The 27,585-nt window shown below is 39.3% G+C and overlaps 1 protein-coding gene across 1 annotated transcript in view; it reads left to right on the plus strand.

Moving 5' to 3' along the window:
• LOC132832331 (collagen alpha-6(VI) chain-like) overlaps positions 1-27,585 on the plus strand; it is a 182,892-nt gene that overhangs the window by 109,843 nt on the left and 45,464 nt on the right. The window contains exons 19-31 of the mRNA XM_060850253.1: positions 5,516-5,661; positions 6,088-6,180; positions 8,191-8,244; positions 8,912-8,983; positions 9,079-9,105; positions 9,217-9,261; positions 9,341-9,394; positions 10,342-10,404; positions 13,708-13,773; positions 17,795-17,848; positions 19,624-19,659; positions 21,334-21,396; positions 22,932-22,994. Of these exons, the coding sequence (XP_060706236.1) occupies positions 5,516-5,661; positions 6,088-6,180; positions 8,191-8,244; positions 8,912-8,983; positions 9,079-9,105; positions 9,217-9,261; positions 9,341-9,394; positions 10,342-10,404; positions 13,708-13,773; positions 17,795-17,848; positions 19,624-19,659; positions 21,334-21,396; positions 22,932-22,994 (836 nt within the window). The remainder of the gene's footprint in view (positions 1-5,515; positions 5,662-6,087; positions 6,181-8,190; positions 8,245-8,911; positions 8,984-9,078; positions 9,106-9,216; positions 9,262-9,340; positions 9,395-10,341; positions 10,405-13,707; positions 13,774-17,794; positions 17,849-19,623; positions 19,660-21,333; positions 21,397-22,931; positions 22,995-27,585) is intronic.

Raw genomic sequence — 27,585 nt, forward strand, 5'->3', positions numbered from 1 at the left:
GAGAGCATTCACCCTATCCATGCCCCTCATAATCTTGTATGCCTCTATAAGTTCTCCCTTCAGTCTCCTACGCTGTAAAGAAAAAGGTCCTAGCTTGACCAACCTCGTCCTATAACGCAAACCGTTGAATCCTGGCAACATCCTTGTAAATTTTTTCTGCATTCTTACCAGTTTAATAACTTCCTTCCAAAGCAAGGTGACCAAAACTGAACACAGTACTCCAAGTGCAGCCTCAATACCATCCTGTACAACTGCAACATAATTTTCCAACTTCTTGACTCAGTGCCCTAACTAATGAAGGTGTAAATTTGTCAAACATTCTGCATAATGGTGTAATCCACTTGGATAGAGTCTTAGATTCATACAGTATGGAAACAGTCTAACCAGTCCATGTCAAACATAATCCCAAACTAGACTAGTCCCACCTGCCTGCTCCTGGCCTATATCCCTCCAAACCTTACCTATGCATGTACTTATCCAAATGTCTTTTAAAAGTGCCAGGCAAAAAACAGGGAAAAGCAGATGCTGGAATTCTCCCAGAAAGTTTATTCATCATAAGCATTGCACAGAAATGACAATATAACACAATGGGACCCACTTGCACACTTCTGTGCAACTACAAATTTTTGTCTTCCTTTTCCTGGTGTTCCTTAGTGCCACATCCCATGCATCTTCAGATACAAGTAGCTGGCTTGTATCCCAAGTCAGACTTCTCAATTTTGTTTTAACAAAAGCCCCTGGAGTTTCAAGACTGTAAAGATCCTGCTAGAAGCTGACCTACCTACGCTTGTGGAGGGGCGACTAAACCATTGGGAGAGAAGGCAGCATGTGGGATTCTGTCCTGGAGTGAATGGAGGGTGGGTATGAAAGCTCAAAACTGCTTTTAACAGAGGTCTCACTTTTGTATTGTCTTTCTCCTTGTGCCGTCTTATGGTTCACTCACTCTGCTCTGTTATCCAAGATTTGGGGTGCAGTTTGCTGCACTTTAGTGACCAGATTTTTAAACCTAGTGGCGTTTGCTTAATCCCATTTCACAGGCTAAATGTAAGGTTGGTGAGGACTAGCATGTACATAGCCTGCAATTTAGAATCTTAGAGTCATACAGCACGGACGCAGACCCTTCGGTCCAACCAGTCTATGCCAAACATAATCCCAAATTAAACTAGTTCCACCTGCCCAGCTCCTGGCCCATATCCCTTCAACCCTTTCCTATTCATATACTTAACCAAATGTCTTTTAAATGTGGTAATTGTTCCTATATTATTCACTTCCTCAGGAAGTTCACTCCATATGCGAACCATCCTTTGTGTAAAACATTTGTCCCTCATGTCTTTGTGAAATCTCTCTCTTCTCACCTTAAAAGTGTACCCCCTTATCTTGAAATTCCCCATCCTGTGGAAAAGACAACTACCATTAACTTCACTCTTTCCATGTATGTTGGCACCAGCATAGCTTGATGCATCATGACACTCATGGTAGAGATTGACTGCTCCAGCATTTCTTTAAGGTACACAGCAATGCCTCTGGAAAAATTATAATGAAGTTGTCCATGTTCTGATGCAGTTCCAAAATAGTCCTCTTCCTCATTGGCCACTCAGAGGGGTCATTGTCTGGCTGAAATAAGTTTGGAATGTCCTGTGTCCTCTGACAGAGATGCTCCCATGCTGTACTGGCTTCAAAACCTGCTCCTGTCTGATTCACCACATGACCTCCACTGAGGAGACTTCACCCTCCACGCTGGTCATGTTTTTGGAGGTAGAGAGCAATGTCTTCTTCTCAGAGGGCCATTACTCCTCGCTTGCTCATCCAGCAGTGGAGACTGGGTCACTGAATTTATTCAAGGCTGAATTAGTCAGATTTTTAATCGACAAAGCAATCAAAAGTTACAGGTAACAAGTGGCAAAGTGCTATAAAGGCCCCAGTGATTGTCTTATTAAATGGTGGATCTTGCTTGATGAGCTGAATGGCTCCTAGTTCTACTGTCCTTCTGAATTAGAACTGATAAAGGAAGAGTATTCCAAGTCATCACTCTGCAGATTATCACACTTCAGTGGCTACTGATATCATGTTTATGCCATGACATAGTGTTATGTTTACTGCTCCTAACTCTCCTCCAGCGGACAGCTATTCTGAGACCTTGCCAACTCTATTGCCATCTCCTCTGCGATGTTCAAGTTGGCAATGACTGTATGCCAAAGTCCTGTTCTCTGTCTTTATCTGATGTTGTGAGGTCCTTTCTCCTACAAGAAAGAAAAGACAAGTGTGAGCTCTCAAATGTTTCTTAGACAATGTTAACATTGCATTTGTGGAGGTTTACTGTCGGGGAGGCTGCTATGCAACAATTGCAATCCCTTGGTGGTTGATATGATGGCAAAGTGAACAGGTGGCTCTTCAGAAAGAGATTGGTACACCTACCAAATATGTTGGTCTGAAGAGTAGTATGTAGGAGCAGATGAGGGAAGGAAGAGTAAGGGATTGGTATTTGAAGGTGCCATGTCACACTATTGCACTGATCAGCTCAGTAAACTTCTTGGATTATGTATCCAGCAGTGACACACCAGACTCTTGTTGACCTCTTTAGCTCGCAAATAAGACATGAAATAGGAGCAGAAGTAGACAATTAAGTAGATTAATAAATAAATGAATTAATTCAGATAATTAAGTCTGATTTACTTTGCAATAAGATAATATGTAATTTATGTTTCAAATTCCACATTTGCATCTATTCCCGATAAACTTTGATTCTGTTGCCTAACAAAAAAGTATCTATTGCCAGCTCTAGCCAGATTTGCTTGTTTTCTGAGGCTGCCTCCCGTCTTGTCTCCAGAGGGAAGACAATCTCCCTAGGTGTCCTTACAGACTACACTGTCACATCCTGGCATGCACCAGAGGTTCTTGCTGGTGCCTATCCACATTCAGACTCTACCAGTAAGATTCCTGGACTCTTATCCCTGGTGTCTTCCACTACACTTCAATCCTGACTCCCACACATTCTCCTTAAAAAGCAGAGCTAATTGAGACAGGTCCACGTCGTGATTATCAAGGCCAAGGGAAACCTGGGAGTCGGAGGCAAGTGGATCAGCTGGATTCAAAAGCTGCTAAAAATTGCGTTCCTGAAACTTCCACATTGCCAGGGCACTGTTGGTCCTGTCTACTGTGACCAGGTTTGGAAGGCAAATTGCAACTTCACAACTTGAACATCCACAACCATGAACCCATAACATGGAAATCTATGCGGCACTGGAACTCTTGGTTAATGAGTAATGATCAAAACAATTAGTAGCTCAGAAGCAAAATGCTACATTTTTGATCATTGCATTTGAGGTTTAATCACAGATTTACTTTCATTTGTTTGATCGGAGAGCATTGCACTGTACAACAGTGCGTCAGTAATTTTTCCATCATCAGCTTTTTAGTAAATTATTTTACACAGTTGCTATAATGTGTGAATTAACACACAGAATGGCATTGCCAACTGTAACAATGAGCCATACAAAACAGAAAGCCATTGTCTAATTCCTGCACTGTAATTTCACAGAGGGAATGAGTAAATGTTGGAGTTCTGTTGCTTCTTATTACTCCTTACTCCACCTTAATCAGGAAAAATAGGAAAGGTCTTTGCTTCTCCAGGCTGACGTTAGGTTTGATCAGTTTCTACACGGTCAGTTTAATTAGCCAACAGAAATTTAGATTATTCATGTCTACTTGCCTTTAAAATCCAAATTTAAAATCTTCTCATCTCTCCGTCAATGTAGATTTACAATGAAAATACTGTAGCTTGTGATGTTTTTGATCATTAAGTGCCAACTGAGCCAAAAAACAACACAAGAACTATAATGGCTCATATAGAACCTCAAAACACCTTGCAATAAAATCATAGCTAGTCAGATCTTCTTGGTGTCAACACCATTCTCCTATCTTGACTTCCTTATAGTTCAAAAATCAATCTGTTTTAACCTGGAAAAGATCCTCTGACTTAGACAACATATACCTCTTGGGTGGAGAATTCCAAAGTTTTATGTCCATCTAAAAGAAAGAAATGCCTCTTAACTTCCACCATAAATAGAGCACATTTTGTTTAAAAACATTTCCTGGTAGTTCTAGATTTCCACCAAGACAGGCAACATCCTATCAGCATCTAACGCAGAAAATCTTTTCAGAATCATAAATGTTTTAATCAGATCACTTCTCATTCTTTGGGCGTCTCTTTTTTTGGAGGTTCAATCTGTTCAATTGTTCCTCATTGTATAATTTTATGAAAATGATAAACATGGGCTACTGGTATTTAAACAAAAAGACAAAGGACTGTGGATGTTGCGTATTGTGCTAATCACCTAAGAGGGGTTTAAAAAGACTGTAGCAGATCAACATCCTCAGCTGGATAATGGATTTTGTTGTTAATATTGTCTTCTTTCAGCTGATTTCAATACCTACAATCTCCATAGGCTAAAGTGACTTCTGAAACAGACAAATACTGACCTAAAATGCCTGCTATGATAACCTGGCCAGGTTGAGTCAAGCTCATGAAACTGGCAACTAGGATCAGTTGTAAATGAAATGAACATCATTTTTTTAAAAAACCATTGAAACTCAAATCTATATTTCTTGGTTGATTTGCAACTTTCTGAAGTCACTTGCAGATCAGCCTGTTTGAAAAATGAATGATGCCAAACACCAGAATTCACAAAAGCACTGTATTTCAGGCAGCATCTTTTGAACGGCAAAGCAGGGGCAAAAAAGAAATATGAACTGATATCAACAAGAAGCTGGAAACCTCCTGTTCTCTGTCTCTCAACCGTCAAGTCAGTGCCTGGTGAAAATGCAGCTTATTCATTGAGAATTCAAGGAGATCTAGTAAACTTCACCAATACTGAAGAAACAGGACTACCACCAAGCAGTTTGGATTCAGATCATTCTTACAAGTCAAGGACTCTTACAAAATTGAACTGCAATGGCCTTCATTTTCATGTCTGGATGAGAGGTGTTCTCTCCACTCCCTTCTGTTTAAACCTACAGCCTGTTTTTTGCAACTGATGACACAATTTTATTATTTATGGGTTTGAGAGTAGTAAGAGAATAAAATTAATCTTTCATTCAAGGGAACCAGGTAATTGGTTTCTTCAATTATGCTGTAATTAGTAATATTTTAATTAAACTATGATTGCTGTGTGTTAAATAAGATCAGAATCAATTAAGAAGGGTTAAAAAGAGTGGAGCTGCTTCAATATCTTAAATTGGTCAAAACAGCCACCTATCACTCAGGAATCAAATTTCTTAACCCTCTTGGAACTGATTGTAAGCATTCTCCTCCCTAAGTAAAGAGATCAAAACTGTACACATTACTCCACATGTGATCTTGTCAGTGCACTGAACAATTGTATCAGGTCTTCCCTGCATTTATATTCTATACCCCTTACAACAAAGCTGTTTTTGTAGATTAATAGCAGCTGTTAGACACTTCATCTTCATACTACCTATAGCAGTATGATAATTAGTGCGCAATTTGTAATTCCAGGAGTCCATGCACTCATCCCAGTGGCTATGGAAGGTGCTGTAGATGCTAATGAAATACATAAAATTGAGTTTGGAACTGGATTTGCGTACAAAGACCAACTATCAATGCAAGTTGGCAATATGGAAAGTGCCTTGCTGGAAAAGATGGTAAGTGTCCTTTTGAAAGGGAAGACATAATTGTTCAACATTCTGTAGAGTTCTGCAAAAAAGGGCTGAGGTTACCACAAACAACTCTCCTTCTCAACTCCTCCCTCACCTGAAGCATAGTGACCCTCAGCTGTGTCTTTATCTCTCCATTGAGAAGAGTGTCCCTATGGTCTAGTAAGATCATGGTAACTTTGCCTTTTTAAATTTCTATAAGAAAATGAAATTTCAGACAAAGAAATCCCAATCTTAGTTAATTGTATTAATGATTGATGATAATATCGGTCCATTTAGTAGTAATTTATTCTGTTGAAAAATCAGCTGCTCAGTGAAGTTTCAAAACATTAATTATCATGAATGGATTCATATGCTTTTTCTAAAATTGTAACAACTGAATTAACAATTCTATCCTTCTTTTAAAAAAAACAGAGAGCAGTTGCGGAAAAGCAATGTTGTAATGTAAAGTGCCTTTGCACTGGAGAAACAGGAGGGTACGGAAATGCTGGAAGAAACGGGGATGCGGTAAGATGTAAAAACAAGCAAATGCAATGTCTATTTTCTCCCATTAAATTGAAGGATTATAGAATATAAATCTGCATACGTTGCCACTTTTCAAAATGAATCTCACATGAATGTTTTGACCTCAGTATTCAAACAAACTCACATCATTTTGGAAATGTGTTGAAAATGGGCTTTAAGTGTAGTTAATGGAACAGGATCAAACACCATTCCAAAGGACAAGACAGATTCAGTTACATTCTTGTCATTGGATACAGTTCGGCTTTTAACAGTAACATCTTACAATAGAAACGACAGAGCATTTATCTGAAGAAAAGTAGTTAAATTCCACTGAAGTAGATGACTTTAAAATGAAAGAACCTCCCCATGGACTTCATCAGCATCGATGACGTCTCTTGGTTTTCTGTAGTAGGACCACTAACGCTTGGAAAGAAGATCCAGAATATTTTCCAAGGGTTTCCCATCTCCGCCATTGCCGTTTTCCCCCTAGATGTGTAGAGGGGAGGCAGAAAGTCCACATCTATCACTGGTTTCTCAGCTAAAGATACACATAAGCAGGCATAATAGCAGAGCTAGGTAATACTTTTTTTTCCCATTTCCCTCATTTCACACACCAAACCCCCAAATCAGAACTTTAAACACTACTGAAATTTATTAAAATTGTTGTGATCCAGTGAGGAACCATTTTAACATTCACAAAGGAACTTGAATACTTTCTTTTAATGAGAGAAATTTGGCACAAGATTTCACATTTTCTTCAACCACACAAACTTTATTATTGATATAAGAATTAAACAGAGACAAAATTATTGTCCTAACAAAATGGTTTGTTTCCAGAAATGTTATGCAAAACATTTACTTCGCATTTCCCCAAGAATTTTCTTATAAGACAAATCAATCTTAAAGTTTTTTTTCTTTCTGTAAGATGTACTGATGTACTGCAAGTGTGGTACTGTACGCTCAAGAATTTTTCTCAGCTATCAGAGTTGAAACATTCATTACCACACCTTGACAGTGGAGGCTGTAGTCCCTCACTCTGATAAGGTTTCCAATGTTTTCACAGTATTCTGCTGGTTACTTTCTGTTGCAATAAAACACGAGGCTTTTTTTTTCTTTATTCATTCACAGGATAAGGGTGTATCTGGCTAAGCCAGCATTTATTGCCCGTCCCTAATTGCCCAGAGGGCAGTTAAGAGTCAACCATATTGTGAGTCTGGAGTCACATTTAGGTTGTACCAGGCGAGGATGACCCTTTCCTTCCCTCTAGGACATGATTGGACCAGATGGGTTTTTTTTTCTGACAATGGATTCATGGTCATCATGTGATTCTTAATTCCAGACTTTTTAAAATTGAATTCAAAATCCAGCATCTGCCTTGGCAGCGTTCAATCCCAGATCCCCAGATCATTGCCTGTGTCACTGGATTAATACCCCTAGAGATAGTACCACCAGGCCATTGCCTCCCCACAATGGACAACATTACATCTTCTGTTTCTCACAAGATTCACACTGATATTAGCCTCACTCACTTATCATGCGGTCAGTGATAACTTTAGAGTTTTATTTTTTTTTAATTTTGTCTAGATCTCTCAGTGAGCTGCAAACCACGAAATCCAATTTGCAACTAAAAATCTCTGCCAACAAACAGACAGACAAATTGAAACTGGAAAGAGTTTTTAATCTCTACTCTTCTCAATGACAACATAGCCTGCTCTGGTGTTCTCTCAAACTGACCTTCAAGTCAATTATCCCTCATTTACAGTTTCTCCAGATACTTAAACTCAGCCGCAGTTTTGTCACTCTATCTTCTCTTTTCTGATGCTTTAACCTAACACATAAAAGTTAATTACTAAAACTAAAATTATATTCAAACTACCAACCATGAATCCGATAATTGTAGTTCAATATAAAATTTATTTTTGCATTGAAACATCAAGTTTGTTTTCCATTCTAAGATTAAAATATACATTTATAATTGTTACTAATTACTTAATGGATGTGTCATTATTGCAGGGAAATTCTGGCCAGCGTGGGCCCACTGGCTTTCCAGGACTAGACGGGGATACGGTGAGTTAGTTTATTTTCTGTCATTAGTGGAGAAGTTTATTGGCTTTTAATTTATATCTGTGTTCTTCTGGTTTACAATGTTAATTGATTGGGGATAACAGGATTATCTGACACTACAATGGCTAACATTATCAGTTTAATGATATTTTGATCAGTCCTTTGCCCTTATAAAGGATGCTAGTACAATAAAGTGTGATCAACTTTTATATTTTGGCAACATACAGCAAATCTAGATTTTTGCATTCCCTTTGGGGAAAAAGTGAGGTCTGCAGATGCTGGAGATCAGAGCTGAAAATGTGTTGCTGGAAAAGCGCAGCAGGTCAGGCAGCATCCAAGGAACAGGAGATTCGACGTTTTGGGCATAAGCCCTTCATCAGGAATGAGGAAAGTGTGTCCACACTTTCCTCATTCCTGATGAAGGGCTTATGCCTGAAACGTCGAATTTCCTGCTCCTTGGATGCTGCCTGACCTGCTTCGCTTTTCCAGCAACACATTTTCAGCTCTTGCATTCCCTTTGTTGACATTAAAAGGAGCTTAGGAGCAATGGGACTCAAGCTGCAGGATCGATCAGCCAGTCCCAGTCAATATTCTGATGCAGACGATGTGCAGGGTACAAAGTAAACTTTCTTGCAGTACCCTGGAAGTGAAGCTTTATTGTATTTCACAGGGACCAAGAGGCCCACCAGGTATCACTGGCAATCAAGGATCCACAGGATGCCAAGGTTACAGAGGCAGAAAGGTAAGTAACTGTTCAATTCATCTCTTACATCAGCAACCAAAAGCACGCTCCAACTTTTGCTAATTATATTCTTACATTTGTGCATTATGTTTCAGGGAAAGACAGGTTATCGAGGAATGAAGGTAAAACTGGTTTATTTACTCCTCTTCCATTTCAGTGTCACACAACTGCTTCTTGTTATCTATCGTCTGATTTTGCTACTATGCTAATACCCAATATTGTTGCTGTAACAGGGTAACGAAGGGACCTGCGGTATTGATGGAATCCAAGGAGAGCAGGTAATTGGTGATAGAAAGTTGTCAGAATTCACTTTTCATTTTTATGTGCATGTGTTAATGCAAGATTGTGTTTTCACAGGGAGAGGCTGGAGAGCCGGGCAAGGCTGGGGAACACGGGAAGCCAGGATATCTGGTAATATATTTTGTTGGCATTTCCTGACACTCAAATGAAACTTGACCCAAAGAAACTTGTAATCATTGCATATCTTTCAAACTGTTCCATTCATTTTACTTTCAGGAACAGCAGTTTATTTGTCCTTTCTTAATTAAGTAGTAGTCATAAAAAGTGAAAGCTATTTAAATCCCATTACTGAAGAGTAAAGTTCACTGATTGTTGTCATTAATCTCTGGAGAGACACTGCTATGCCTGTGTGATTTAGTATCTTAAGCTCTAACTAAATGTTGTCACTCTAGTAGTAACATGGTATGAAAATGATAGACTAAGACATTACATAATGGAGATTCATCTCTTGTGGTATAGTGGTAGTATCCCTACCTTTGGGCCATGAGTCCTGCATTCAAGTCCCACCTGCTCCAGAGGTGTGTCATGACTTATCTGGACAGGTTGATTAGGAAAATATCTCAGGCCTATATAAACAGACACCGACTAAAACTGGGATAGGAAGTTTATGTATCAACTGTGTAATTTTGTAATTAAATATAACATTGAGTAAAGATTGGCACCAGTTTAAAATAAGCTATTTTGGCACAGTGGTAGTGTCCCTACCTCTAAGCTAGGAGGCCTATGTTCAAGTCCCACATGCTCTAGAGTCATGTCATGACATCACTTGATGAGAAAATATCAAGACATTATTTAGAGAAACTGCATAACTGTATAGGGAATTATGCGAGTAGTGCATTCAAGTGAGTATATAGTAGAATTATATGATTTTATTTTGCATTTATGACTACAGTAAAAGTCTATTCCTCAACTTTAAAACAATGTAACTATCAAAATTACATTGCAGTTTGATATATTTATCTAACTACCGCGGAAAGTAGTTGCAAAGAAATGTTACTTTTCAAAGTAATGCTCTAACACTGCAGCCTTCATGGGAATAATCAAACGTTTTATTTTAGGGTAAGAAAGGCTCGAAGGGAGACATGGGTGAGCGTGGTCTACTTGGATTACGTGGAGACCCGGTAAGTAAAATGATATGGCCCTGTGAGATACAGAGGAACCTATTTAACTCAGAATGGATACTTTGTGAATACAAGTTGGCAATCCTTTTACCGAAACACTTGGGACCAGCTGTCCTTTGGATTTCGGAATTTTTCAGATGAAAGATTAAATGACATTTTCATAGTAAAATACAAAAAAAAATTACCGAACAGCAGACCCACCTGTGATTATGACTAGCCCTGAGGCAGGATTGATGCCAGCCAGTGGTGGACTATGCCACTATATCACATCTGAGTGATATGGGTCGAGTGGGTGTGGAATTGTATTAACTGTTTGCATGCCAAACAACTTTGATAATGAGAAAAAAAACTTCACAAAAAATACTTTGGATTTCTGAGATTTTTTCAGATTTTGGATAAAGGATTGTCCACCTGTAATATGTTGTCCCATTGTTCATTATTTTCTAAGGGTTCATTGAACATTCAGGAATCAAAAACAGTGTATAGTTGAATTTCTAAAAGACACAGTTAATAGATGAAACAGTACTGACTCATAAACATTCCCCTCAACCACTCTGCAAGCTTAATGACATTTCAGGAAAAGTTTTGTTTGTACAACTGTTTGCTATTGACTGGCAGTACCATGACATGGTGCAAATCAACCATACCATGTGATATCAGCTTGCACTTTTCATATTAAGAACTTCAGCAAGTTATCCTATGTATGTCGTAACTATTTATGTTGCACTGCATGGAACTACCTCCAAGTCTTGGGCTTATTCCTGCTACTGCTGTGTGTAAACAATGATGCTCATACCGGCCTCGGATACACTAAGGAAGCTTCACTCCAACAATGACAGACACGGTGGGTCTCTGTGACCCAGCTTCAAAAACTGAGATAAATTAATCAACAAGTAAAAAGTGAGGTCTGCAGATGCTGGAGATCAGAGCTGAAAATGTGTTGTTGGTTAAAGCACAGCAGGTTAGGCAGCATCCTAGGAACAGGAAATTCGACGTTTCAGGCCAGAGCCCTTCATCAGGAATTCCTGATGAAGGGCTCTGGCCTGAAACATCGAATTTCCTGTTCCTAGGATGCTGCCTAACCTGCTGTGCTTTAACCAGCAACACATTTTCAGCTCTAAATTAATCAACAGAGAAGCATTTGCTGTTTTACAAGAACATGTGTTTGCCATTGTAAGAAATGAATTGAAATCTTACCACACTAAGAACTGCCCATGGAGCATCTGTAAGAGTTAGGTCAAAAGTTGTTGTTCTAGAAATTATTGGATAGTCTTGTAGTTCATTTCAACTCTGGGAGGCTGCATTCGGTGCAACAAAGTGGACTGAAAGTTGTAGACTAGTTTGTTCTGATCTTCTGGACTGGATTTTCATGTAGTTGTGGAGGGATGAAATGGTAATTGGGACCTGGTTTCAAAATTCCCAGGATTTCCAATCATCTGAAGTGCAATGTAAGGGTCCAAGTTGCCTCCAGTGTGAGGACAGGCGCAACTTAGTCTTCCAAAATGTTCACAGAATCGGTCCAGCTTTGAAAGATTCATTGGTAGCTCTGAGAAGTTGTGAGCTGTAGTTTGGTTGAGAGAGCCATCAATCATCCTCGTTGCCTTGCATCCAGTCCCAGGGTCCTCAGACCCTCCATGCCAAGGTCTGGCACTTCTGTGCCCATTCTATAGAAGTTGTGAGCCCAACAGTATGTGTTTAAAATAGGCATTCATCCCAAACCCCCCACTTCCTTAAAATAAAACTCCTTTCACTACAGCCAAATAAAAGTGCCAATCTTCTAGACCTTTTAAAATATTGAAAACAGAGGATGCAAGCACTTAAAATATCTTTATCTGTTGTAAATAATTATTATTCAATTGACAGTATAGATCAGAGAGTCAAAGTTGCCAATTATGTAATGTTTTCCCTGGGATTCAGTTGTTTCAGAACTCCAATAGATATCAGAGCTCTCAACCCAAGAATGCACAATGTGGTCTGTTTCAACAATGCCCACTTCCTCTGATAGGTTCCTCCTATCAGAGTTTCGAGACAACTAATTAGGAGACTGCCTCTGGAAATTATTGTTGCCTCACTCCAGTGGCAGCAAGTTTTGGTTTTGGATCCATACTTGATCCTGACATCATGATCCTGAAACCTAAAATAAAATTCAGCTCATTGAGCTCAGCCAACAGCAACATGAACTTGCCAAAATATTATCTGGTGCTGGGCTGCAAGGCAAATCTAAAGCATATATTCCTCTATGTATTCTGAAAACATTCTTTCCTGATAAGACAATTCTTGTAGAGTTCTGTGATGGTAAACAATAAATAATCAGGTTTCACATCAATACTAGCCTTAATTGCTAATATTTATGTATCTCAGAACACAGAGTAGGATAAGCAGCCAATGTATTAGACCATTGTAACATCAAGCATCATAAATCTCAGTCATTGAAATGGCTTTGTGTTTAACTCTTCTCTGTCATGAACATGGCAACATAAAGAACTTGATCATGTACCAAATTAATTGGCCATTTGACATCACAACACATTGGAATACTTAAAGATACATTATTTCATAATTCTGGATCAAGTCCAGTCCCAAAGTCTTGTATTTGTTTTTGTTAGTTTTTTTTAATCATTGACTGAAATGGGAGGGTGAACATGAGAAAGAGTGAACTGTTATGCTCTGAATCATTGCAGTGGAAAGAGGTGTTGGAAAAAGAGGAGCCCAGAGGGCTACAAACCCAACGAGAAGGAATCTTGATTGTTGTCAACTGTGTAAACTGAGATCTATTGATCCAGCCATCTACATTTCAGATCCCCACTTTTTAATTTCTATTGAAATCAAGAGAAAAACACGATTTATTTTTAATTTATTTATGACCTGAATTCAAACCAAAACGCAACAGGGGGGAAAATAGAGTGAGAAAGCCCTGAAACCCACACCAATTCTTGATGTTTTTGTGTTCGTCTACTCAATATTTCAAACATGTCTTTTTTAGAATTTGAAAAATGCCACGCCACATTCTGTATGTACATGTGTCTGCTAAAAAAACAAGAGTTCACTTTAGTTCTGCTGGATCTCTATGAAAAACGTCATTTCTATTTTGTTATTATTTAAAGGAAACAATCATAAGATTTAAATAAAAAAGGAAACCTCAAACACTTAAGGAGCAAACTCAGCAAATTCCGGAAGTGTGCACCAGGTTTGCCCAAATCTGTGAAATGAGGGAAAGTCTAATGTTAGATCCTGTTTTTGAAGGAGTGGAAGGAATACTTTACCTTAAAAAAACCATTCTTTTTTTCTCTCTTTTCATTTAAGGGCAGTGCTGGTATTAATATCAACACACCAGGTGAAAAAGGCAACAAAGGAAATCCGGGACTACAGGTATGTTTACCAACTTTCTATGCTATTCCTTGGAGTGGATTTTATGTGGCAGCAATATGTCCACCTAAGTGAGGGAGAGGCCAACTCCCAGCAGCAAAAGAGTCACCCATTGGTGATTAAATTGCAGGGTGGATGGAAATTGTATGCGATTCCCAGTGCTGGCCAGCAGTTGGGGAATTGCTGGTTTCTGAATGCATGGTAGTTCTTGGTTAAAGTCCTGAATCCCAAGTAAGCCTGATGATGGGCTTCTAATCATCAGAAAGGGCACTTAATGCCACCATAGAACTCTCAGGTCTTCTCCAAGTGGTGCAAGAGACCCTTGTCAGGTTGATTAAATTCCAGCTATATATTTATCATGCATCATGTTATCATTTGGTATATTTTATTGAGCAAAATCATGATTTAAACTACACATTGGTCATACAGTGAGTTAGGGAGTACAGTGTGTATGCTAATATAGTAGCTGGTTACTAGGATGGTTAGTTAAAAGATTAATTAATCCAGAGATTGTGTGCTCAATCTCCACCATGACCTTTTGAAAATGTCTGGAAATAAGAGATTTTTTCAGAAACCATGTTTTTTGTTTTAGTGTCTTTCAATGAAGGGAACATCCCTTTCTTTCCTGATGGTCTTTAAGTGGAAACCAATGTGATCTTCTGACCATTCACTCACACCCCCCTAAGATGGTCATTCTACACTTCTGTAATACTGCCTACTCTGCCCCAGCTTTGGCTCATCTGCTGAAACTCTCATCTGTGCTTTTGTGACTGTTATCTCTAAACCTGGCCTTCCTCCCTGTTCTATCCTCAGTAATGTTGAAGCCATTTAAAGACCTGCTGTCCATGTCCACACCAATACTTACTCATGAATCACCCACCTGTACATTGATGGACATTGACTCCAAGTCAAGCAATTCTATAAGTTTAAAATTTTTATCTTTGTTTAAAGTCCCTTTGTGGCCTTGTCCCTCACTCTTTATATTCTCCACTAGTCTCACAACCTTCCAGGATATCTTTGCTTCTCTACCTTGAGCTGACCTCTTGTACATCTCCCATTTTGTTTTCTCCACTATTGGTGGCCATGACATTTGTTGCCTAGGCTATTAGCTCTAGAATTCCCTTTCCAAACTTATTTGTGTTTCTACCTGTCTCTGCACCATTAAAGATGCTCCTTAAAAACCAGTTCTTTGACCAAAGTTTTAATCTTTTCCCATGGTTGGACGTGGCTTTTGTGTGACCCCTGTTTCAAAACTCCAGGGTTGTGTCTTAAATGTGGCCACTCAGTTACCTTCTCAGGTCAACCCAGGATGGGCAAGAACAGGTGGCTTTGTCAGTGATATCTCTTCCTGAGAATGATGAATAAAGTCAGAAAGTTGGGGGGATATATTGTTCAAGCACAACATAATCAAGAATTTTGGGTAGGAAAATGAGAGCCATCAAAGCCCCAAAATCATGTTCAAACTTAAATTGGTCAACTTCCTTGTTTCCCATCACTACTATGCCTTCGGCCCAGCTCTCTATCTGTCAGGTTTCTATGGCTTTACATCTTTGGAGATGTTCCCCTTAATGGATCCACAAGTGACAGTTCATCTTTCAGTGCCCTGTCCAACTAGAGAAATTGGCATAGCTAGCACAGACAGAGCCAAACCCAATTTAATCTGCACACCCACAGTTACATTTGCTGGAGTAGTTACTAAAAACCAATCAGTAGCTCAGGTAACTTTTTTGCTTAAAACAGGACATTGTATCTAGCTACTATGCTCCTGTAAGTACATCAGCAAAATCAACATCACTCTGTACAAACATTTATCAAACTTATTCACATGATGCAGCTCCTCATTGCACCAATCATTGCAAGATGACAGACAGTGATAAGATTGACACTATTGTATGGGCATTAGGCTTTAATTTGTTGCACTGTTTAAATTTTTAAAAAATTATGACTTCAAACTTCTGGAGTGAAGCATTGGCCACTGAGCACTCAAATCAAGGAGTTGAACACATGATTCACTACTTCCTGTAGCTTTTTGTTTTGTCCATGTGCATCAGGCCAAGAGGATCCTTGTCCTGAGAGCAAGATGTTGTAAATTCCACTCTACAGAGTCAATAGTAGTGGCTCTCTAATGTTGTGTCATGACAGAACAAAGAGTTCAATAAGGTTACACCAAAATAATTGAGGAATCAAGGCAAATGGCAGGAAGGCTCATTAAAATGCTGTAACAGTCTGGACCTTGCTAATTAATGTTCTGTTGACTAGTTTCAGGCACTGAATAAAGAAATGTTTGTATTTAAATTGAATTGTTCACAATCTCAGAACATCACTAAGTACTTTACAACCAATGATATGCAGCGCCTTTAGAACGTTGGGAAAATAAAAGTCAATTTGTGCTCAATCAACGATGTCTTAGAAACCACATAATTGGTTTTAATACTAGTCAAGAAATGAGGGTGACCTTCTCCATTCATCTTGAAAATAACACCATAAAGTAATTTATATTCACTTGAGATGGTAGATAAGACTTCAGTTTAACAATTTAACAGGACTGTGCCTCAGACAATCTCAGCACTGAACTGAAGTGGAAGTCTGGGATGTTCTGAGTACACCTCCAGACTGGGACTTAAATCCACAGACGTTTTAAGAGAGACGCCAAGTGAATCACAGCAGACGGTGCTGTGGAGATTTATCTATAATTCCAACAATAGTTCCTGCAGACTTCTCTGTGCCTGGACAGCAAAGTCATCAAATGTATTCTTCTGTGTAATGAAAGGGATCATCATTGGTAAATTGCTGAATGAACTTAAAATGGTTGGAGGGGAAAAGAAGCTCCTGTACTATTTTCAAAATAGAGGCTTCAGTATTTCCCCAGTATCAGCTAACATTCTAGCATAAATCTTTGGACTGGAAGTTAAATGCACAACATTCTGTGGACAGCACGGTGGCTCAGTGGTTAGCAGTGCTGCCTCACAGCATCGGGGACCCAGGTTTGATTCCAGCCTTGGGTGACTGTACATGTGAAGTTTGTACATTCTCCCCATTCTTAGTGTGTATGCTCCAGTTTCCTCCCACCATCCAAAGATGTGCAGGTTAGGTGAATTGGCTGTGCTAAATTTCCCATAGTGTTTGGAGCTGTGTAGGTTGGGGTAAATGTAGAGGAATGGGTCTGGGTGGGTTACTCTTGCGAGGGTTGGTGTGGACTTGTTGGGCCAAATAGCCTATTTCCACACTGAGGATTTTATGATTCTGGTTCAGGCAAGAGATTGTTGAAAGTCTTATTCTTAACTACCAGAAATTTTTGTTCCTGACAAGTTAATTATAAGATATATAGGTGGCTACTCATTCTGATCTGATCAGGATATTTCAGAGCAGATTATACAGACTCTTGAACAAAGACATTTACAGGGTGCGATTAGCAAGTGAGAAAGACACAAGTGGTATCTTTGAGAAAATATGTCTAATATTGGCCTAACATTGTCCAATCTCAACAGACCCTGTAACTGTGCAGATACTGTTATGACTCAATGGGAGACAAATATTGATCTGAAATAGTTATTATCTGCGTTTATAACATCTCCTCTGAATCATTGGAATTATTTTCCACAGATGGCTGGATCAATGAGAATATTCAAGGGTGAGACAGACGGATAATCAATAAGGAAATAAAAGCTTATAGGGAAGAGGCAGGAAAGTGGAGTTGGTGATTATCACAACAGCCATGATCTCATTGAATGGCAGGGCGGACTTGATGGGCTGACTGGCCCATTGCTGCTTCTATATCTAATTGTGCAACTTTTCCACAGTTTGACTTGTTCTGAAAAGTAGTTGATGAAACGTTAAACCAGCAACTAAATACAGCTTTTTAGGGATTGTGAAGCAGTCCCCGTTGAAGTTCCAAGAATTTATTTTATGCAATTTAGAAAATAAGGACTATGTTAGCTTTCTGTTGGCACCTGTTTGAATAACATTCTGAGGAAATGCTGATTTTAGAATGTAGCTCAAATAACACTGCAACCTTATTTTTCAGGGTGAGGCGGGAAAACCTGGTGAAAATGGACTTGCCGGTGCAACAGGCAATCGAGTAAGAGAATCTACTCCTTAGTGAGATAATGATGTATGTATTCATGTAACAGTTAAGGATGGGCTAGTAACTGAACAACTCAGGGCCAAAACTCCTTCTGTCCTTGTTAAAAATTCAATAAATTTCCACGATGTGTACACAGTGCTTTAGGAGATTGTCACGATAAGTGATTTTCTGTGAACAATGAAAAGAGTTGGCTGCACACGCACAATGCGTGAAACATGCAGTATGCAGATTTACCCCAGAAAAGCATGAGTGAGTGAACATTAGAGCCACAGACGGCAAGAGGATATGGAGGAAGAATCCTGCGGAGAAGTGAATACATGGTGGACACAACAGGACTTGACTCTTGAGAATTGCCAAACTGTAGAGAACATGAACGAAACCAATGATCAAAGATTAGATCCTATTTCATGTTCCCCTTGAACAATAGATTAATGATACAAAACTGGGGAAGAAAATGGATTTTAGCTTATTAATGTCTCGGTGAAGGTCAATGAACTAAAACCTGATCACAGGTCCACAGGTGAGAAGACGTATCACATGTTGCAATCAACATATCTTTGGCATCAAGAAGCAAATAACTCGCTTTCATCTATAAATTGCATTTATACCTACCACTACTTACCTGAAACAAAAGAAAAAATATCTTTGACATAAATTTTTATAAAGACAGAGATTCTCTTCTTGTGAATCCCAGACTTTGCAAAGAGTTTTTCTCATATATGCTATCTAGTATTTTTCATTCATATATGGGATGAGGGTGTCAGTGGCTGAGCCAACATTTATTGCCCATCCCTAATTGCCCAGAGGGCAGTTACGACAGGTTAACCCTGATATCCAGCTGCCAATAGCAGAAAGTCACAAATTCCTCAATGTCTCAGACACAAATACAGTCCAGAACTCCAAACGAGCCAGCAGTCAGCCATGTTGCCAATCAGACATTCAGAGTCTCGTTGAAACTTTGCATAATCAAGAATCCCATTGATCCATGAATCCCATTTACAAAATCTTACCAGTGAGCACTACAAGAAAATTCAATCCCTTTGAACTATAGACATTTACAGTACAGAATAAACTCTCTCAACTTCCCAGCTGCAGATTGCCAGACATCTGTGTACTTTTATAGAAATGTTTACTTCTGTCCATTTGTGCAAACAAAGAAGGTCAGAACTTTAGTTAATATTGGTTGCATTGCAAAGTGATTGAAGTGTTTGGCAGTAAGTTCCTTATCTTCAGTGAGTGGAAAGTGATCTGGCAAAAAACAACAACATCAGTAGAACAATTCGTCTATAATAGGCTGAAAATTGGGCAGTTTCTGGATGCTTTTAATGACCCAGCTCAGAGATGTTATTAACGCATCTGAAGTAAACAGGATTTGAACCCGGGCCTCCTGGCACAGATTACAACTGTACCATAGAGCCACCTTCTTTGGGCAGCTTCAATAACTAGCAGCCAACCTCTTTACCAGATAGCAAGGATAAAAAAAAAGCTTCATTTTCTTTTTGGTTCATTCACTCAGTGGAAGCCACTGGCTGCAACCTATTCATCTAGTTATTCTACTCCTCATTACACTGTCATTGAAGGATGGCAATAAGTTGGTGACTGCAGATTGCTTGCTGTACAGTCATTTTGCTTGAACATCTTATTTTTCACACTGTTGAATTCCCTCTCTGATTCTACTGGGACAAGGAGAAATGACTTCTCTTGCCCAGCCAAAGTGTTTTGTTTTACATATTAAATAAGCTTAATGTGTTTTTCTTAATTTTCTTTAGGGCCCAGAAGGTCCAAGGGGAATGCTAGGCACAAAGGTGAATTTGATCTTGACATTTTACATGGTTCAAAAATTGATCCATATGTGTTTTTATTTGTATTTTGTCACATGACGTTAACAAGAATTGTTAAGTATGTTGTTGAATCTAATCCAGATTTGAGCTCAATACTTTGTTAGACCTCTTAATTATCATGAACCACGTCCACAACTTGTTCAATAACTTTCCACAGTGTCATGATTGGGAGATGCCAGTGTTGGACTGGGGTGTACAAAGTTAAAAATCGCACAACACCAGATTATAGTCCAACAGGTTTAATTGGAAGCATACTGGCTTTCAGAGCGATGCTCCAAAAGCTAGTGTGCTTCCAATTAAACCTGTTGGACTATAATCTGGTGTTGTGTGATTTTTAACTCTTCACAGTGTGGCATCATTGGCAGTATTTAAAAACCTGATATTGTGCTGTAGGTGTTCTAACATTTCTGAATCCAAACTGATTTTAAGGCATTAAATTCTAAGTATTGAATAGGCTTGACAGGGACAGGCTACAGCTTTTTAAAGTGATTTCAGAGTTGCAGTTCACAAATACTACATGAGCTAATGATTCATGATAGCCACTGATGCATCAGTGACCAATCCTTTGTAACCCCAGCCTACAACAAGCCTGTAGGAGAACAGCAGAACCAAATGATTCATAAAAGAATACAGAAGCAGGTTAGTGTTGCCTTCTTGAGTAAGTTTCGAAGTGCCAAATGAAAACAGGTTACCCAAACATTTTTAAATCCGTTTTATTTTGGATGGAGTTGTACTGTAGGCGACTGAAGGTAAATTGACCATCTCATTATGTGGATATATACTACTTAGCTTTAGTGCTGTTAATGCTATTTGGTTCTGTTTGTACTAGATACAAAAGAGACTTTTATAATGTGATATGCAGCTCTGTTTGTATCTGTGCATTAATGAAACATGTGCACGTTTGGCAGTGTAACTGCAGATGTGCCTTCATTAGAAGTGGGTTTAAATTTGGGAAATTTTATATGAAATGAGTATTATTGATTTGCCATATATTATAAGACATACATGAACTTCTCATGCAATCCCTACAGTGTGGAAGAGGCAATTCAGCTTACAACCCTCCAAAGAGCATCCGATCCGATACCTATAACCCTGTATTTACCATGGCTACCCCACTGAGCTTGCACATCTCTGGACACTACTGAGCACTTTGCCATAGCCAATTTATTTTCAATTGAAATCAAAAGATAGAAACTATCCTGGATGACTAGTTTTCCCCTGGAATTTATATTCTTGTCAAATAATCCTAATAAGTGCCAGATGAAAAGCTTCACCAAAAGTTTAGTTATTAATTATATTTTAATGAACTAACGGAAATATAGTTTGCCTCTGTCCTAATCGAGGGCCCTAACTTCAGCCTGGAGTGTGTAATAGCTGGAATTGGATATGCAACAGGGTTCCCAGTGTGTTTTAAACAGTACCTGTGTTTTTTTAACCTCTAGATACTTAATAATCACAATTTCCCCTGGCTTTGTGTTCAGATTTAATGGTTTTATTTAAAGATTTTGATTTAACCATTATGAGATCAGGCTGTGGAAAGCCTAGTTTATCATTTTGCAGCAACATTGTGTGTTTTTCTGTTGAGAGATTAATCCATCAAAAACCGCACCATTAAAACTGGCCTCTTTCCTCACAAAGGGACAATCTGGGATCCCTGGGAAGCCAGGTCGTAAAGGAGATCCGGGAATCCGAGGATCACAGGTGACAATCAGTATTCCGTGACAATATTCCTGCTGTTACACTGCCACTGCTTCGCTGGTTTCATCGCATGATGTGTTTTTAATATAATTTTGAAAAATTAACTCCAGATAATGTACACAGCTTTGCTGCCTGATCTCGTTTGACCTGGAAGCCCAGAACATAACTCACCCCAGATGCCATCATATCGTCTCATGGAGATTCTTGTTGTTGAGCTGAGACTGGATGGGACCTACCTCGCGTGGTGCACAAATGTGATCCTTTCCTCATTAAAGCGACACAGGGTCCATTCTAGAGCAAGGCAGTCTTGTTTTAAGTCAGTTGATTTGTTTTCCCAAGACGGGACAGGAGGGTGGGGTTAGAAACTAGTATGGACCCCTAAAACATTCACACTGGAGCACTTCTGAGGGACTGGAACAACAGGTTCAGTCTGCTTCAATTCAAGGGCACATTGAACGATTGCAAATGGAAAACATGAGGAAAAGCTGCTGATCAGAATTGCACAGCGATAGGGTTAAAGGCTAAAGTTGTGAAAGTGGGAGACATAAAGGAAAAATAGTTTATTACTGATTAACAAAAACTTTAAAGCATGATACAAAAAGAGAACAAATTAATTGAGCTTAAAGGAAATTTGGAGAGATTCTGTCTGTGTGTATGTGGGGGTGGGGAGTGTTGGTGAGGGGTAATGATCAGGGATTCACTGTAAAGAAAGGCAGAATTTTAAAAATATGTTCAATAGCTTCTTAGGTTGGAACGTAGCAGTTGAACTGCAGAGTATAGACTATAACGGACAAGTTGACTAACAAAAACTGCTGGAGATCACAGCAGGTCAGGCAGCATCCAGGAAGAGAAAGCAAGCTAATATTTTGAGTCTAAAAATGGCTCACTAAAAATTGGTTTGAGCAGTACCCACAATTTCTGTAGAGGCACACTGAGACTCCTGCAAATGCTGAAATCGAAATGACTCTTGAAAACAAGGAAGGCTCTGGGAAAGGTGAAGCACCAGTCCAGAGGCAATCATAATTGGTAATCTGGAATAGGGCCTGAAGTCACAAACCTTATTTTTTGCCCTCAAAATTTGAAGTTGTAGGAGAAAAAGGAATAAGGAAAAGGGCATTTGGAAAATTATTTTGATTAACTTGCTTGGTTCACTTCCTCAAATTAAAGATTTTCTCTTGGATTTTAAAATCTGACTGGTTGTGCCAGAAAAGATTGTGAAATAAATACTTGAATGATTTGCTTAGTTGAGTTTGATTTATTGATAGGATTCTTTCCTGGCTTGCTGTTACAGTGTTGTGGTTTATAACTATTACACATAACTCAAAATCTGAAGCCAGAGATTTTCAACAGGATTTGTTCTGTTTTGATTATTATAAATCACAAACTGTGGGATGATCAGTAAAGCAGGATTTCACTGTCAATTACAATAACTCGGAACAGCTAGAAGAAAAATGACTGTGGATAATTATCTGTATAATTAGTGTCTAATATCTCAATTTATAAGCAGCATCTGATTTTATTTTTCTGTCTTTTAAAAGGGAGAACATGGGATTCCAGGACCTAAAGGTCAAAAAGGTGGGAGTGGAAACAGAGGTCAACAGGTTCGTATTATCTGAAACTTGTTAAATGCTCAAGAAATATGACAATGAGAGGATGTGTTGAAAAGGCACAGCAAATTGTGGGCAGCACGGTGGCACAGTGGTTAGCACTGCTGCCTCACAGCGCCAGAGACCCGGGTTCAATTCCCGACTCAGGCGACAGACTGTGTGGAGTTTGCACGTTCTCCCCGTGTCTGCGTGGGTTTCCTCCGGGTGCTCCGGTTTCCTCCCACAGTCCAAAGATGTGCAGGTCAGGTGAATTGGCCAAGCTAAATTGTCCGTAGTGTTAGGTAAGGGGTAAATGTAGGGGTATGGGTGGGTTGCGCTTCGGCGGGTTGGTGTGGACTTGTTGGGCCGAAGGGCCTGTTTCCACACTGTAAGTCTAATCTAAAAAAAATGAGTTACGCGAGAGGACAAGACAAGTGATGGTGCTTTGATTATATGCCATGCATCAGAGCCAAGTATTGTTATAGGACTAAGTTTTTAGTAAAGTTAGAACAAAACAGAGGATAAAGGAGGAGAGCTGCACTGGTGGCACAAGTTACAGAAAAGGAGATAATGGGCTGAATGGCCTGCAAAAACATTTCAGTATAATTCTATTAGAATTAAAAGTTCATCAGTGGAATAATGGAGAAACCGAAATGAAAAATAGTGATTCGGCCCTTAAGTGCAGATGGGGAAAGGAAGAAAAATGCAAATGACAAACAGCAGTTCGGAAATTGTGAAAATCTGGTGACTTTCATTCTTAAATAAATTAAATTTGACTCATTCAGGCGTCAGATTTGATCTGAAGAGTTGCACAGTGTACACCAGGAAGAGATTTGTTATAACTGAAAGGTGTTTGGGGACAGCACAATTTAATGTTCATGGATGGGAATTTAATACATCCCGTTATTACAGAGTAATCAGCAAGAGGAATAGCTGCTGATCAGAACTTCACAACGAGTAGGGTTAAAGGCGAAAGTTGTTCAAGTGGGAGACATAAAGGAAATATAGTTTATTATTGATTAACAAGAAGTTTAAAGCATTATGCAAAAAGAGAAGAAAATAATTGAGCTTAAAGGAAACTGGAGAGATTCCCACTGTGTGTGTGTGCGCTCAGTCCATGAGATGCTTTACATCTTTTCACGAGTGAAGGAACTCTTTCCTCATTGGTCAGTAATAATTTTTAAAAAGGTCAACAACACAAGTTCAGAACCCCTGCCACTCTTCTGTGTTTCCAGTAGCCCCTATCCTAAATATCAAATCACTCCACTTGCTTCAGATACGACCAAACTATCCCTCCCAATTCAGTTAAATGAGGTAAACAAGGTTGGTTCAGATTCCTAGCCACAGGGTTCAGAGGAAAGCAGTTGGAAATACTGAACAGAAACATTGACTGTTGTTCCTAATGCTTTCAGTGAAAAAAGCTGCATAAACAAAACCGGTGTCTGAAATTTATGTAGTGTGCTAAAGAGAGTAAAACATGCCAAAGTGCTACACAGGGCCGTTATCAGACAAAGACAATACGGATGACGCAAGTCCATGCCTCCCCTCTCATATTCAAATTCCAGAGTCTGCCCTGGAACTATCTGAGTCAGATAAAATGGTCAAGTCTATCAATAGTAGAACACAGTGTTCTTTCACCTTTTTACACCACTGATAGCATGCAAATACACTAATCACTCCAATTTCTATCAATAGCCACAAATACTGTTCACTTTTCTTCCCTTTCATTTCCAAGTATTACTTGCTCCCATGATCACATGAAGTTATGTTCAGACAAAGATTCATATTGAATTCAAAGCATTTCTCCCTCCACAGATGCTGGTAGGCTGAGTATTTCCAACACTTGCGGTTTTTCACTTTCGAACTCCAGCATCTGCACTATTTTACTTTTATTTATTGACAGATTCTCCCATATGTGCAGATTCTCAAGCCTGCCTGTGGTTATCCTTCTAAGGTGTGTTTCCACCCCTAAGTGCACACTAAATTACAAAAAAAGCCTCACCTCATTCACAGTGACTGGCTCAGCTGAGCCTCTTCTGGCAATCCTATTTTTGGTAGTAATATCTTGACTCTTGTATCAATTCTACATGTTAGGTTGTGGGCTCTCTTTAACACATCAAGAGTATTTTGACAAGGACTATTCTGAACTGAGATTGGTGAATGGGTTTTGCCATCTGAAACAGGTTTGAAATTCAGTGCCCCCACCCCCCGTACCAGTGGGGGAATCATTCTTAAACTACCGTGGAAGCCCAAAACTATAGCCAGGAGCAAACCCATTCAAACCCTACCTTCCTGGCAGTCCCCCATCCCTGGTTTCAGAAGGTTCCCTATAATATGTTCAGGCCACAGTAAACTACAGGTAAGTGAAACAGTGGGAAATGATTCTGCAGTTACGGGGATCGCCCTGCACTCTGATTTCAGCTAGTGGTCACGACTGGAGTACAAACTTTGATGATTATTCATTTACTGCCATGTCTCATTGGGGTAGCACACTGATATAAAGCCCACTATTCCCAGAATCATTACTAAATTTAATTAAAACTTCTAAAAAAAACACAAAAGATCCTCCAATTTATCTCATTTCTACACCAAGGTTAACAGAAAGCACAGATCAGGTTTCTGTGCTTAACAAGAATGACTGTTTATTAAATAGGAAACATGGGACAGGAGTAGGCCACTCAGCCCGTCGAGTCTGTCCTGTCATTCAATGAGGTCATGGCTGATCTGTGGCCTACCTCTGTGTACATACCTTTGGCCTGTACACCTCAAGACATTCATTTAATAAAATTTATCTATCTCCGAATTGAAATTAACAACTGATCCAGTATCAATTCCATTTATGGAAAAAGAGTTCAAACGTCTCCCACCCTTTGTGTGTAGAAGTGCTTGCGATATCTCTTTGAATAATCTGCCCATGAGTTTTAGACTATGCCCCTTCTAGAATCTCCAGCCAGTAGAGTTACTTTGTCTTTGCCTTCTGTATCTTTTCCTGTTAATATCTTGAAGATTTCTATCAGATCACCACATAACCTTATAAATTCTCAAGGAAATAGGCCTATATTTTATAATCTCACCTAATAACTCCTGAAGTCTAGGTATAATGCTTGTAAGCTGAAAATGTGTTGCTGGAAAAGCGCAGCAGGTCAGGCAGCATCCAAGGACCAGGAGATTCGACGTTTCGGGCATAAGCCCTTCTTCAGGCTTATGCCCGAAACGTTGAATCTCCTGTTCCTTGGATGCTGCCTGACCTGCTGCGCTTTTCCAGCAACACATTTTCAGCTCTGATCTCCAGCATCTGCAGTCCTCACTTTCTCCTCTAATTCTTGTAAACCTACATTATACTCCCTCCATAGCTGGTACATCCTTCTAGAGGTGTAAATGGACTCTAGCTATAGTTGGTTCTGCTATAATGCCGGTTTCCTCCAACGCAAATTGGCTTTAACACAATTGAAGAACTTAGACTATTATTTGTAGAATGCAAACTTTCCTTATCATTATTGCCTATAACACGACTCCGGCTCCATTAGTTTAAATGGGGCAGCTATTGTGCAATTTTCTTACAACGCAACATCGCATGAGAATGGGACTATCAGATTATATCTTAACTGACTGTACAGGTAAACAACTGTGAACTGATTAAAACTCTAACATATTTATAAACCCCACCATATATGAGCACACAGGTAGAATAAAAAACATAGGTGATGATGGGCTAAAGGACAGACTGGAAAGGAGGTCTGGTGGTTCCTGTTCACAAGACTACTGAGGTGACTCAAGCTGATCAGAATGTTGCTTCTTCATCTTCCTTCTCTGCATGCTTTAACTGGTTTACTGGAAGCACAGGGTGAGCAGTTCACTGTTAGTTTTACCTTTAGTGACTTTACACTGAATTTTGAATTCTGACTAGTTCATTAAAATTCACAGCCAGTTGAAGGAACTATGAACTGGTTTTCTTCAGGCTCAAAGTGGATTTTGTTGCACAGATCCAAGACAGCTCCTGAGCTGCTCTGGATCATGTTCACAGCCCTAAGCCGTTCAGCTACCTCAGAGTCAATCACATAGTTGTTGGCAAACAGAAGGCCTTTGTCATCAAAAACTGGTCAGTAGTCCATAGACCAACCAACTATATGTTTCCAGCTGAATCTCCATCCTACACATCCTTGGCTCCAGCTTATCTGCACCTTCTATTCCTGCTCTAAACAGCAGCTGTGTAAACAGTATTTACAATGAATGTCAGGCAACTTGTTTTCAAAAAGAAATGCAGAAATCTTTGAGTTCTTTTCCTATTTCAGTCCACAATTAAAAATAGAGACAAGTAGAAAGGCACGGTCCTCATATTATAAACTGTCTTATGGTCACATGCCTTGTAATATTAGCTCCTTTTACTAAATGTGTTCTAGCTGAGGCATTGGATAATTCAAACTCAATCAAAATTTTCCCTGCTCTGCTATCAATGATCTTCCTGTCCTTGCGTTCAGCAAATCGTTCCCTACACTGACTCCTTCACCCATACACATGGCCATGATTTCAATCCCATGATCAGGCCAGTTGTCAAAACCCTTGAGATCTCTCTGCTGTATTAATGTCTGTCTTGTATTTGTATTGA

Source organism: Hemiscyllium ocellatum, chromosome 34, assembly GCF_020745735.1.
Source record: "Hemiscyllium ocellatum isolate sHemOce1 chromosome 34, sHemOce1.pat.X.cur, whole genome shotgun sequence".
Lineage (NCBI taxonomy): Eukaryota > Metazoa > Chordata > Chondrichthyes > Orectolobiformes > Hemiscylliidae > Hemiscyllium > Hemiscyllium ocellatum.